The sequence below is a fragment of the Solenopsis invicta genome, chromosome 9 (genome assembly GCF_016802725.1).
Source record: "Solenopsis invicta isolate M01_SB chromosome 9, UNIL_Sinv_3.0, whole genome shotgun sequence".
Lineage (NCBI taxonomy): Eukaryota > Metazoa > Arthropoda > Insecta > Hymenoptera > Formicidae > Solenopsis > Solenopsis invicta.
Genome location: NC_052672.1, coordinates 12,867,751 through 12,881,186, shown reverse-complemented (window position 1 = coordinate 12,881,186; position 13,436 = coordinate 12,867,751). Strand labels below are relative to the sequence as shown.

Sequence of the window (13,436 nt, the reverse complement as noted above, 5' to 3'; positions counted from 1 at the left end):
GTATTGTACAACGCGCCCGTGCCCGAAGAGGGTCGATGACTGTATTCGCGTGCTAGTCCTTCATGAACGGGCCGCGCAATCTGCAAGCACGCTCCCGATATAGATCTCCATCGCGGAAAAAGTTCACGAGAGGGTCGAGTGGGCTTCGATTTTGACCGGCCACTGAGTTATTTTAAACCTTAATATATAGAACTCCGCCGACCTCTGATAACATCTCGTCGAAATTATTGGCTGCCACGTCGGGAAGCTAGCTGCTGACGCGCGAGGCAGCATCTCATTACGTCGGGAGCTATATATTATATGTGGCGAGAAGCCACATGCCTTCCACACAGATCAAACGCCAAAGTCTCTTCTCCCCGGATTCGCGCGGAGTACCGAGAACGTGCGCATCCGTCTTGCACGATCTCCCGCGCGGCTTCCGTAGTTGCCGGAAACGAAATCGGGACGAATTCGGATTAATCAAGAACGATGGCTCGGTGTCGGTGGCGAACGATGGCGGGTGTCGTTACCCTCTCTCCCCTATACCCCAGAAATGGATGTTTATACGTCAGGTCGTCGCCTCGTACGTCGTTCTCGAGATTGATGCATCGTCGATGCGTCGTCAGATCGTATAATACGTCGAATTGAGCGAAACAGGGCGGGAGCTTGGGGGGGCTGGGGGGAGGAGGCAGAAAGAGAGAGAGAGAGAGAGAGAAAGAGAATTTTGAAGAGACCGCTACGCTCAGCTGCACAACTGCGGCGGTCTAAGAATACCACCTTCGACTACTTCGCGATTATAAAGCTGCGACCTAATTTTAAAAGCTGCGTTTCCGAAGCGGCCGTGTCGCGCACCGCGCTATGCCGCGCCGCGCGGCGCGCGACTAAGCCCGCGCGTAAGTCCCAGTTACTTTGCGGAGGGATTAACGCTAGCTGGGAATGCGATAAGGTAAACGCCTGTAGTAATTCCGCTCCGTCTACGTCGCGCTTGTCATTCTCTGACGTCTTTTATAGGTGCCGCGTAACGCCTCCACGAAATTAAATGCTCCCCGCGAACGTAATAAAATATCGATTCGCGATACGCGCCGTTTCGCAGTTTCCTTCTCCCCCGCTCTCCCACGATTGTATAATACGCACCGCGCGTAATCCTCCTTCCGCGTTTTGCCTGCCGGAAAAAATATTTGTTCGTCGCGACAGAAAAAAATTCCAATCTCCCGACGACTAAAACTAGCGCGAGCCAGCTCTCAAACGGCGCGGGAGAGATAATAAATTTCGAGCGTACATTCTACACCGGCAACGCTCGAGATAAAGAGGCCGATAAAAAAAAATTCTCCAAACAATAGGGAGAGGATTGTCGGTGTTAGTGGGTTATCCGGACGGCGCGGCGCGGCGCGGCGCGGCGCGGCACGGCGCGGACCGTGCGCGCGTAGTTACGAGGCGCGGGGTCCATATAATCGATACTCCAGTACTTGGAACGTCTCCGCGGACAGATACGAAGGCGAGAACGGGAAAGGTAGGAACGAGTAACGAAGGGATGAAAAACGAGACGGGAAAACATGGCGTGCTCACCGCTCCATTTAATAGCCGAACGGATATAAAAAGTCATTGGCACGGACGACTGCGACGTTAACGAGTTTCATCTTTTACGATTTGTTCGCAGCTGTAATTGTTCTCTCTGTGTGTCTTTATGCGCTACCGTTCGCTCGCGCTTCTCTCTCCCTCTCTCTCTGTCTTTCTCTCTCGCGACAATAAATCTTTTGTATATCTTTCGCTGTACTGCACGATTTTATCGTCAGTTATATTCACGGGCTAACAATTTTATCTATTCATTATTAACTGCAATATACGCGAAAAGAACGATTTTGCTTAAGTATTTGAGAATCTACAGCTGGATAGAGATCTGAAGATAATTTCTTTCGTTTTTTAAACCATTAAAATGATTGAATTTAATATTTGATTTTTCGTTGGAGCCAGTACTTTTGTTTAATTAAATTAATTAAAATAACTGTTACACTGGGAAAAAGTTTAGTAATAACAATGAAACTTTAGTGAAATAATTTCAATTAAACGTTTCATTAATATAACGAAATATTTACTAATTATAGTAACTTAATATAATAATAGTAACCAATTGATTATTAAAGGCTTACTAAACGGTTACTAAATATTTGATAATATTAATTCTACATTTAATTAAAATTATTTCATCAAAGCTTAGTAACTATCATCTACACTGAGAAAGAGAAAAGTCAAAATATTCAGATGCCAATGTTATTTGTGACATTTCATTCAATATTTATTAGTTATAAATAAATTTGATTGTAATAATAAAATATATATTTCTGTAAAATTCATTTCTGCAAAATATATTTTATTTTTCTTATTGATAATTTTATTTTTGCTTGAAATAAAATTTAATTTCGTTGTATTTAAATATTTATTTTAGTGAATTAAATTTATATACTACAAATAAATTTCCAATTAGGTTTTTCTTAATATAAACTGGATTATTCTAAACTGCTTTTTGAGTCTACCGTTTTTTCTTCGAGAAACTAATGGATAAAAATTTTAGGGTTTTCTTCGTATATGTTTCTAAATTACTTTAAATTAAATAATTTATCAATCGTACTTTTAATTTATCACTAGTGCGACATTAGACATTGGAATGCTTTTAAATTAGAAAAGAATTTCTCGTAAAATAAAAGATAACTGGTTAAAATAAAGGGTAAAAATGTTTGAGAACGTAAATAAATCTAAAGGACGCTTATTCGAAGTAAAGGACTGTCCTTTGGAATAGAGGACGTATGGTTACCGTAATTAAGTAGGACACTCAAGCTAGTTGTTAAAATGTCGAAAGTTTTTGCAGCATTGTTCATTATGCTTGAGCGTCCTTCATAATTATATTCTCACGATCCAACAAAAATTTATTCTCAGATCCGTATCTAACTAGATTGTTCAGCTAACTAGATGCTTCAGCAAAACTTCCGTACAGTAAACATCCACTTGCAGTACAATTTAGATCGTAAAAATCGTTAATGAAATATTTATGGGAAGAAGACAATATTTGCCGTTCCTGGTCCTTGTAAATATTGTTAAGGTGGAAAAACTGCGACGTTTTCGTAAAAACAAAACTCCTTCAAACGGAAGACTATGCTGCGCGGTAGGGTACGTCGTAAATTTTAAACTGCCAGGACGGTAATACGAACAGATACGCCGGAACCTCATACATTATTCAAGGGAAAACAGAAAGAGGTGAGAGAAGACGTGATACGAGACGCATGAAATCTCGGGGAAATAGAGCTGCTTTCGAAATAATCGCGTTATTTACAGAATTACATCGGAGATATTTGGCGTGCTCGTTCCTCCAGAAAGGCGGAAATCTTCCGTCGAAGGATGCGAAGTGGCGAATCGCATATTCCCGGAATGTACAATATTTGAATTCCGTCGAAATTAGCGGTTCCCGCGGAACGGATTAGCGGCTTCGACGAGTTAAGCGAGAAATGCTGGAGCGGCTTTGCGTCACCCGGGTGACGAGTTACAATATTAGTCGTTGGATATAGTCGAGCCAGCGCGATTTTGCGAAATTAAGCACTTATCAAGGCGTGTGTGAGAAAATACACATTGCCCTAACAAACGTGCACAAATTCGTGAGTTAAGGCGTTAATGACTTCACGGGTACCAAGAGAGCTAGCGCGTTCCGAGCGAGAGACACGAACACGAGGGTGTCATAACCGGGTGACTTCGATCAAACTCTAATTATAACTTAATCCGATTATTTCATCAAGCAATATCAGTGGAAAATGGGGAAGAAAGATTAGATTAGAAATTTGGCTTATTTCCCCCCACAATAATTCTGGTCGAATTAAGTCGAATTAATGAGCGAAAGTTTGATCGAAATCGGAATCCTGCGAAGCTAAAACGAACGGAATGTGAATAGCGTGGGAGGGCAAGAAGAAGAATCAGAATTCACCTCCGTCCTTCAAAAGAGACGACGCTTCCGGCTCCGTCTTATCGCACCTCGCTATCGTGGCTCTCCCCCGGTCGAAGTAGCACGGCAGTGTTACGAGATAACGCGTAACGATCGTTCACCATCGGTCTTTATCTACGTTAGCGCGGGCCATCGATATCTCGCCGCGTGTGCCCAATCTCGAAACCGTGTTACGCGGGCCGACGAGCGGCCGCGTCCTTAATATCACCGCCATCTCCTCGCCAACCCCCTCGCCATCAACCTGCGTTCGCCAAGCGGCGGCGACGGCGGCGAATGGTGCCAGGTGCAACGACTGGCCGACTGGTTGGAGCGACATTAAACGCCGCCGGCTGCCGCATTGCCGATGTCGTGCCGGCCGTAACCGCGGCACGCGGGGTACGTGCCCTTTCTCCCTCGCGTTCTACCTCTCACCCTTCCCGTCGTCCCGCTTCCTCACCCTCCGGCGGCTCTCGTGCACCCTCGCTGCCGGTACAGGCCACCGACTTTCTGAACCTTCAAGGGGTGGACGGCTTATCGACCTGATGCCAGTCAGGCCTACCACCCTTAATCCCCTGTACTGCAATTACATGTTGTTTCGACAAGCATTCAGAAATTGGGACTCGTAATTTCTTCGCCATTTCCTCCCCGATGATGGGCAAACGTCCCTCGGGCTGCTCGCCCAAGAGGGACCGCCGCCTCCGAGATGGATAGCGCAACATAAACATTATCATCTTTACAAAAGGGACCCTTGAATAAATTTTCGTGACATTATGGGGTGGATTTGATCGTAAAACACATGGGAATTTACGTGCGTAGGGGGATAGGCGATTTTTTATAATCAAAACTGCGAGTTTGACGAGTCTCGCTTCAGTCATTCGGGATTTATCGAAAGAGATATAGAGACGAGAATTTTAAGTTTTTCTATAATTAAGAATGTATACAATCTTTGCAAAGTAAATAAAATTTAGAAATCTGTTAATATTAATGCTTTAAATCAACTTTATATATATGAAAGTTGTGAAAATAAAATTAGATTTTTATCTAATAACATATTTTTATAAATAGCTTATTTTGTTATTACTTTGTTATTAAAAAATATTTTTTTTAAACATTAAGAAAAAAATTTTATGATTGTCTATTTGGTTATTTTGTACACATTATTTTAGAACTGACCTTTGCATCGTAATGAAATTTTGCATAAAGCATCTTGAATATTCAAAGTATTTCATTTAAAAAATTCAGATTTTTCAAGTTATTTCTTATTTCATTATTAACGATATTTTCGTAAAAGCTACTTATGTCTACTTATTAAAATAACTTTTTAGCCAGATAGAAAATCGCTATCAAATTTTTTACTATTTTTAAATGTAATATAAAACAATCTGTAATTTTTTTTATAAATCTAATGTTTTGAGAAATGTTTTATACATCCTTAAAAACATAGAAAATAAATATTTAAAAATCAGACTAAAATTTTGTAACGTAAAGCTAATCCGTTCCTCAAGATCGTCTTTCTTGCCGAGCCACTTCCCGCCTAGCAATGAACAACCCAATTGAAACGAACCACCGCCGTTGTCGCCGCAGTGACGACAACGATGGAATCGCGATCGCGCGAAATTGGAGCGTCCCATTAGCGTGGCTCGCCGTGTTGAGTTCCCTTTCCCGATGGTACATCAATAGAAATAATACAGGGAAGTATTCGCGCGATGCGGCGGAAGATATGTGCAGGTAGACCGGGGAGTTTAACGACCTTACAACCCCCCCGCGAAGTAGCGAGATCGATGGTTTCGAACTCCGAGGGCTGAACTCTCATCCCTAGCTCGAAGCGCGCGGCGGCGGTGGCGGCGGCGGCCCAGTAGTTTCCGCCGGTCGTGGGCCGTGTCCTACTTTTCGATCATCACGTTTCGCCGTCGCGTCGTTTTACTGCTCTACGGTTCTGCTTTTCACGTCGTGTTACGGTATCGCACGACCCGATACCCTGACCCACCACACGCGTTTTGCGGATACGCGCCGTGACACACGATCGACGTAGTCTTCTCATTTATGAGATTGACTAAACTGCAAACACCCGATCCGCTTCGAGTACTATTATTGACACTCGATAGTCAAAATTTTGCAGGACAATTGTTGAAAGTGCAATGTTATTTATGCAGAATTAATTCGCCAATGGATATATATCTCAAATAGAGAATATTCAAAACTAAAATAAAATTTTTGAATATGAGAATAATCTTTTCAGATTTGATATCTTCCTTAAATAAAGCAGTCACTATTAGTTTAATAAACCGAGAAATATAGTTCACCTATAAAAACATTTTGTGTGCCGTTTATTTCATTCTTGCGTTATATCACTATTACAGGAATATATATTGTTGCGTGAACATATCAATTTACGTGAATTGCTTATTACCAGTAAAAATTCTTGAATACGCTATATAACATATGAATGAAACGTGTTCGGAGCGCAGATATGTAAACATTTTGCATCGACCAGATCAAAATAACTTATGTACATTTAATTACAAAATACCAATGTATATAATATATAAAATCGACAAATATCTTATAACTTCTTTCGTAGCCAACAAAAAATTTTTTAACAATTTTTTAGTATTTTTACAAGAGAGTATGACTTAGATAACTTTAGATATCGAAAATCTTGTGCCACGTAATTAGCAATTTTCGAAGCAAAACCATATTCATTTTTGTTACCATACGTATCATGATTTGTTGGCAAGCGCTCGTTGCAATGCGATACATCTGTATACGTGTGCAAACTCTTGGCGTAAGTATCGTATATAATACAAGGTCTAAACATACTTTTGCATAAATTCACGTGAATTGTTCATTAAAATTGTATGCACTCCTATCAAAGTAACTATGTGTGTTTATTATTTGATCATTCTTGATTTAATAAAGCGTTATTTTATGAGTAAAAAATCACATACATGCGGCAGTAATATTTAACACACATGCAAAAGGAACGTATCTTTTCTTAATCGATTTAGTAAAAAGTCATTCAATGACAATGTGTGTAATCAATTCTCTCTAAAAAATTAAAAATATCTCACCGTACAGTATTGCAATTATCAATGTACTTTAACAAGATTATTTTCAAAATTGACATAATTTTTACATTAAGCAAAGCTTTATTACTCTATATTTTTAGGATATCAGAAGGTAATATTTTAAGCTTCGCTTATCACTAATACAAGTCCAGTTATTTAAATGAATTCATGATTTTGATTCGTCATGTTTGCCTCGTTACTAGTACTATGCTAATAACGCACTAAAAAATTATTCCCATCTAAATATCTTTGATACTCTATTTTAAAATAATTGCTTGGTAATGTTATATATGTAAGTTTACGATATCAGCATTGTTATCAGTTACATCCTCGATGCCTATCACATTATGCATAATTATCTCGTATATAGTTTTACGTCTACATATCGAGATCGAATATCAGATCGTTCTTAAATTCCAATTGGACCTCACCTTTCGTGGTTTTAATTAAGGCATCAGCTTGCACATCTTCGGTAGGTTTCTCCTCAAAATTGGATTTACGTTTATGCAAAGAATGTTTGTCATCAGTGCTCGATTTCGTAATTTCAATATTGGCGGTTCTTTGCTGTTGCAAATGCTTATCCTTAGCGAGTATAGGTTTCACGTTTTCAGAAGTGTCCTCACTCGAAGAACGCTTATAATCGACTTTATACTTGTCACGCTCCTCGGTTTCGGAATTCTCACTTTCGCTTAGTCGACGATCATGCGCACGTTTCTTGTTCCGCAGTTTACGTTGGTTCTTCTTTCGCTGTCCAAGAATACTTGAATTGGATCTAAAAAAAAAAAGAAAATGATAAATTATCAGCGTATGATGTTACTTGAGAGAACTATGCAGTTGCAAAATCACAAGACAAACTATCTTCATATTTCTTTTTTTCTCTTAAGAAGATAATTGTAGATTATTCTTTGTTACAATACCTAAATAATTGTCGTGAAACCACATCATTAAATCGTACAGTCTTTTTCAAACTGGAACAATCCGATTCAGAATTGATATCGTGCACGGAATCATCATGATCGTAATGATGATCCGTACACGAGGTAGATAGACAGTTTTCGTCGGCGCTCGATTCGGACATGGAACGTGAAAAATCGCGGGCGCGACGTGATTTCAAAATTCCCTTTGAGTGTCTCACGCTGCTTCCGCTGCTGTTGCTTGCCAATTCATCTCCGCTGCTTTCTGAAACAGATCTGACTTTCTCAACGTGCTTCTTCTCTTGTCGTCGCTTTGGGACGACTCTCGCGTTTTCCTCGTGCTCTTCTTCGTCATCAGATTCCTGCTGATTTGGACGAATATTTATGACAATACCATCATCCTGCGGCTGTACAGAGATTTGTCTGTCTGTCTGTTGCTCATCCTTCGGAGAGAACTGTAAATATTTTACTTTTTGTAGACAGTATAACTCTTAATTTTTTTGTAAATATGCAATACATTTAATGTTTTACCATTAATTCTTTAAACTTGTTCGTAAATGATGCTGCTGTAGGTAGATCCTTTCCTTCCATGAATTCCGTGTCCATTCCAACAAAATATTGTGTTACATTCTCAATATCTTTCACTGTGATGCTAAAAACAACATTATTGTCCCATGGTTCAATTGTAAGAGTTTTTGGCTCAATACAACCATTTTCTAGCTTAAGACACAATGAATAATATTGCGGAAAGAATCCAGCACCCATAGACGTTAACAAGATATGTATACCTACATTATTATCTAAAATTTTGTGGCGTATCGCATCTGGATTCACATTTTTTACATTTATAACAATGGCTAACTGATTATTGTAAATATTACAGGTATAAGCAGGAAGATTGTACTTGACACTAGGATTTATAAATGCGTCGGCGGTTTCTGTCGTATTACTAGTCCGTAAGGCAGTATTTTCGCACTTATCTGCTTCTTCACTCGCTTTATTGAATTTTATATTTTCGTACGCGCTTTCACACTCTTCCAGTAACTCTATTTTCTTATTAGATAAATCGTTTTCGTCATCCTTGGATGTTACTAGTACAATACTATTCTGATCACTGTCAACCCCGTTATCTGCCCTATCGTTGCCACATACTGGTATCAATGACCGAACAACTGGTAAAGTTACAATTAACTTTTTGTATTTTGGATCAAACTTGGCATTCCCGTTATCTCCATTTACGGGATACGGCAATGGAAGATCCAGCAGATACTTTGCAGGCTTTTCACTTTTCAGAGTGAGGGATCGTTCGTGTATATCAAGCGTCGCGTCGCTGGCGCTCTTCAACAAGGGCAGATCTATGGTAATGACCAATTTTTTAGGGACTGTAGCAAACATCTTCGCGTCTCGGCTCAAAACAAAATCTTCCAGTTCCACGTCGGACTGATGTTTTATGGAAAATTTAGGCGTAACGTATTTCTCATCCACAGTGTTCTGTTGCTTATCCTTGTAATAAGTGGTAGTTGGCTGGGCACGTTGGGGCTTCTCTTCCCTCTGCTTCCATTGGTTCTCGCGACTCTCGTCGTAGCTTGTCATTATCTTCTGATAGATCTCTGGTTCTATGTCCAGTGGCTCTTGCGGCGGTGTCTCCGAAGGTTTCCTGATTACCGAAGGATGTGTTATACCTTTGAAGTTGATCTTGGGAAACTTTAGATTCTTCCTGTCCAACTTCACCTAACATGACAACGAGAGAATTAAAAACAGATATTAAATAAAAATAAAATTGTAGAAAATATATAACAGATTTGTTTTTTTTTCCTAAGCTTGATTTATCTTTTCTCTTTTTCTCTCAAATGTGTCATGAAAAAGATGAATCAAGCAAAAAGTTCTGGAAAGTGAAAAGAGAACAAATTTGTACTGTATAACAAAAATCAAATAGTAGCGCAAGCTTAGATACAAACCTTGAAGTTACTCTCCACCCCGTCCATCGCCGTGTTGTTGACCATCTCGCGGAACAGCGGGTTCTTGGACGCCAGGTAAAGGGTGTCTGGGTGGAAGACCACGTCAAACACCATGCATCGCACGTTCTTCTTATCAAGGTCATAGCGGGGTGGTATCAACGTGTACGGGATAGACCACTGCAGGCCGCGGCGACCCTGCTCGTAGGAGGGCTGGCTGGTGGGGCGCGCGACGATGTCGTTCTTGCTGATGTTCAGGAAGCACTTCCTATCACCATCCACGCTGGTCTTAATGACGTAACCGGGCTCGGGGTTAACGAACGTCACGTCTACGCCCCGCTCCTTCTCGAGCTGGGTGATCTCCTTCTCATAGATCTTCCTGTTCTCCGGGTCAGTCACCTCCTCTACGTACTCGATCAGCAGATTGCGAAATTCCTCCTTCTCTAGGCAATCGGTTATGTTCTTCAGTTCCTCTCGTGACACATTGAAATCCTCCCAATCTTTTCTGCGATGTTCGTACACGTCCATCTTATGTCGCGCGTGTTTACAAATAGACCCGTCGGTAGAGAAAGATCGCGAAGAAGAGTGCACACAGCACGTGGACCGCGGCGCCACCGTACCGGCCGGTCACGGCGCACCGGCTCGTCCGCGACGTGGCGGCGGCCAGTTCGATCACTTTCAAACACCCGAGAAGCTCCTTCTCGCTTCCTCGACAGACAGACTTTGCAAACGAAATGTCTGCTACGGATTTCAGCAGGATGCAGAACAGCAAAAATATAGACGGAATCTGTTAACGGAATTGACAGATATTTGACAGATAGACTGTGACAGGGTCAAAATCCGAATCTATCGCTTTTCGCAATCATTTAAATGACATTAAAACGAAGTACAGTACTCCATTTTTAAAACGTTAGAAAATTCTGACAGCTTCTGATTTATTTTTATTTACAATCCGCTGTCAGATTTCGCTGACAGAGTGCACGTGTTTTAATGCGAACGTAATTGCTGACGGTCTGCTATTGTTAACATCTTGCATGCTTACAGGATGACTAGCATTTTTCTTACTAGGTTTTTACTCGAGCGGAGTTTCTATTTTCTCTTTCGTTTCCGCAACAGAGACTCGAGATGGTCGCACGTGTGTATGTGTGTGTGGGCGTGAAAAAATCTTTGTTCTCATTTACTTCAATTTAGTCTAATCCTTTGCAACGAAGAACTTTTTCTAATTTGCACCTCTTGTTAATTAAATTGCTATGTAGAAAGAGCGTCAGCTTCCGTTTAGCGATGTTACCTTTCATTTTCGATTACTCGAGCGAAAATTATTATCCTAACTTCGGCTCGTAATGTTCTTCAGCTAGAGTCTTTTGTGTTGTGCTGTGATTTCAGCTTTTTACCGTTAATATATACTATTAATTAACAAAACCATCAATGAATTAATTTGTTAATGCTGTGAGTAGCACAGCAATGTATTGCATTCTACGTAAAATTATTCTCTCTTTAGTGAGTGTAAAAGGCTCAATCATTATTTCGTAATATACACAAGTGTGGAGGAATAGTAAAAAAGAGAGTACCAAAATACAAGTGTTTACCTCGATCTTATATTCTTTAGTCAGCTAAATTATCTCATGAATGGCCATGTATCCGATCCCTTTTTTTATAGACAAAATGCAATTAAAAATTTTTTTTTCAAAGATAAAATAAATGCTCCGCTTTTTTCAATTTGTTTATAACAGTAAATTTTATAGCTTTTAATGCTTATAATTTATTTATCTTGAACATAACAAGTAATGCTTGATAAATTAAATTCTTGATAGGTGCGATACAGTATATTGAAGTTACCCTGCAATTCGAAATTTTATTGTAAGCAATTTCGCTGATTTATTTAATCCAGTTAAATTAAAATCCGGTTTTGTAAGTTGTTCGATTGAAGTTGCCCTTAGGGATTAGTCATGCAGAGTCGCGCGCAAACGCGACCGTCTGATTTGCAATAAATATGCATTGGAAAGTGAAGTGTTGCGTTTCACCCAATCAACCAATCGGTGGGGGTCGTAGGCTGTGGCGAAGATGTAGGGATCACGTAGTTTACAGTGGGTCTGACCCACTAACATTCTCCTCAGTTACTCGGCGGCGGCCTCGATTAATCCGTGCGCTGAGTACCTCTCGGGAGGTAAACCCACAAAATTACATTTGGAAGTACACGGCGTAGCATTCGGTAATCTAACAAAAAAGATGCGTCGAAATCGTGGTCTCCTGTTATCGCTCTCGACGTGTCTGACAGTAGTCTTCATCGTATTGAATACCCGGTCGTCCACGGATTTACTCAGGCCCGCGATTGCCGCCGAGAAACGTAGTGCGTTGAAGGAGCAGAAAGCGTCACGTGCCGATGATCGATGGATCACTCGCAACCAGGTGAAGATTTGTACTTTAATCATGTCCATATCTAAATAAGATATTCAGCACCGATGTCAAGTGTTGATTGGAAAATTTTACGCATCTCTCATTTCCTCGATATATTATACCTAGAATATTTTACTCGAATTAGTTAGGTCGCTCCAGGTCAAGTTACGTTTAACATATTCTCCGAGCGTGCATCAAGTCGAGACACGCTCTGCGGAACGTATATCTCAATTTAATTTTGTATTTAATTAGCGAGCGGTAGATGCATAGTCTCCAAGTAATGCGCCGGAGATGACTCGTGCTTGCGCAACGGAGAATGCATTCCTCGAGCGTGAGACGTGCATGAGGGAAAGTGCGTCGTCGCCCATGTGTTTTGCGCTAGATATATTACAGAATCTTACAGTAATCACACTGAATATTCCAGACATTTACATACAATTATATTTCATATGGACTACGTTCTTTTTAATTGAAAAATGATTTTTCCTTCTTAGCCGAAACAAATCAATATTCTACTTTATTCAATGATTTTAAGCTGGAAAATATCACACCCAGTAATTTTTATACTCCAGTAGCGAGAAAATAAAACGCAATTACAGTACTTACAGTATTTACCAATCGAGAGAATCTGTATCTTTTTTAATTTCTCTTTGTTTTAGAAAATGTTGAGTAAATCTCCAATAATCCCAAATAGTAATAATTCAATTTTAATTATTAAAAAATATATTTAAGATCATTATTCAATATTTTATTTTGTGTACCAAATATTGTAAAACAATATTTCAAGTATCTTCTTCGTAACATCTCTTAAGTCCTATCGCTTTTTCATTCATTTAAAGTGATTTAAAAAATTTTTTAAAATTCACAAACATATTTTCAAATTTTTAAAACAAATGTCTACGTATACAGTATTTTGAAAAGAAAAATAGTTTAATTACCTTTGAAATTACCTTTCGAGAAATGTTTGCAAATAAAAATAAATTAAACACGGAATATCCATGTTGGTAATTTAAGGGGGTTAATAATAATAATTTTTAATTGGATTGTGAAAAACATTCCATTATTTTGTAAAACTCACAAACTACATGAGAATATTTTCGGGTTAAAAAAATAAAATGTTAAAAAATATATTTTATCTATTTATGTTGTAAAATGTGATTGT

General features: G+C 39.6%; 2 protein-coding genes across 3 annotated transcripts in view; one reads left to right on the top strand and one right to left on the bottom strand.

The window, feature by feature from the left end:
• LOC105198024 (uronyl 2-sulfotransferase) overlaps positions 1–13,436 on the top strand; it is a 56,195-nt gene that overhangs the window by 40,269 nt on the left and 2,490 nt on the right. The window contains exon 1 of one of the 2 annotated variants that reach the window (XM_011164655.3): positions 10,604–12,286. The exons of the other annotated variant lie outside the window; for it this stretch is intronic. Within the exon in view, the coding sequence (XP_011162957.2) occupies positions 12,107–12,286 (180 nt within the window). The 5' untranslated portion in view covers positions 10,604–12,106. Of the gene's footprint in view, positions 1–10,603; positions 12,287–13,436 lie in introns of those variants that run through there. 2 annotated transcript variants of the gene reach the window in all.
• On the bottom strand, positions 6,242–10,472 carry LOC105198025 (protein kintoun). Its single transcript, XM_011164656.3, has 4 exons — positions 9,884–10,472; positions 8,457–9,656; positions 7,929–8,380; positions 6,242–7,783 (listed from the first exon to the last, which is right to left on the bottom strand). Exons 1-4 carry the CDS (start codon positions 10,406–10,408, stop codon positions 7,390–7,392), a joined length of 2,571 nt encoding a protein of 856 aa, XP_011162958.1. The 5' UTR covers positions 10,409–10,472; the 3' UTR covers positions 6,242–7,389.

Coding starts and splice junctions, on each gene's coding strand:
- LOC105198025 (XM_011164656.3), bottom strand. CDS start 10,408: ATGGACGTGTACGAACATCGCAGAAAAGATTGGGAGGATTTCAATGTG. Junction 8,381..8,456: donor ACAAGTTTAAAGAATTAATG/GTAAAACATTAA, acceptor AAATATTTACAG/TTCTCTCCGAAGGATGAGCA. Junction 7,784..7,928: donor GTTTCACGACAATTATTTAG/GTATTGTAACAA, acceptor TTTTTTTTTTAG/ATCCAATTCAAGTATTCTTG.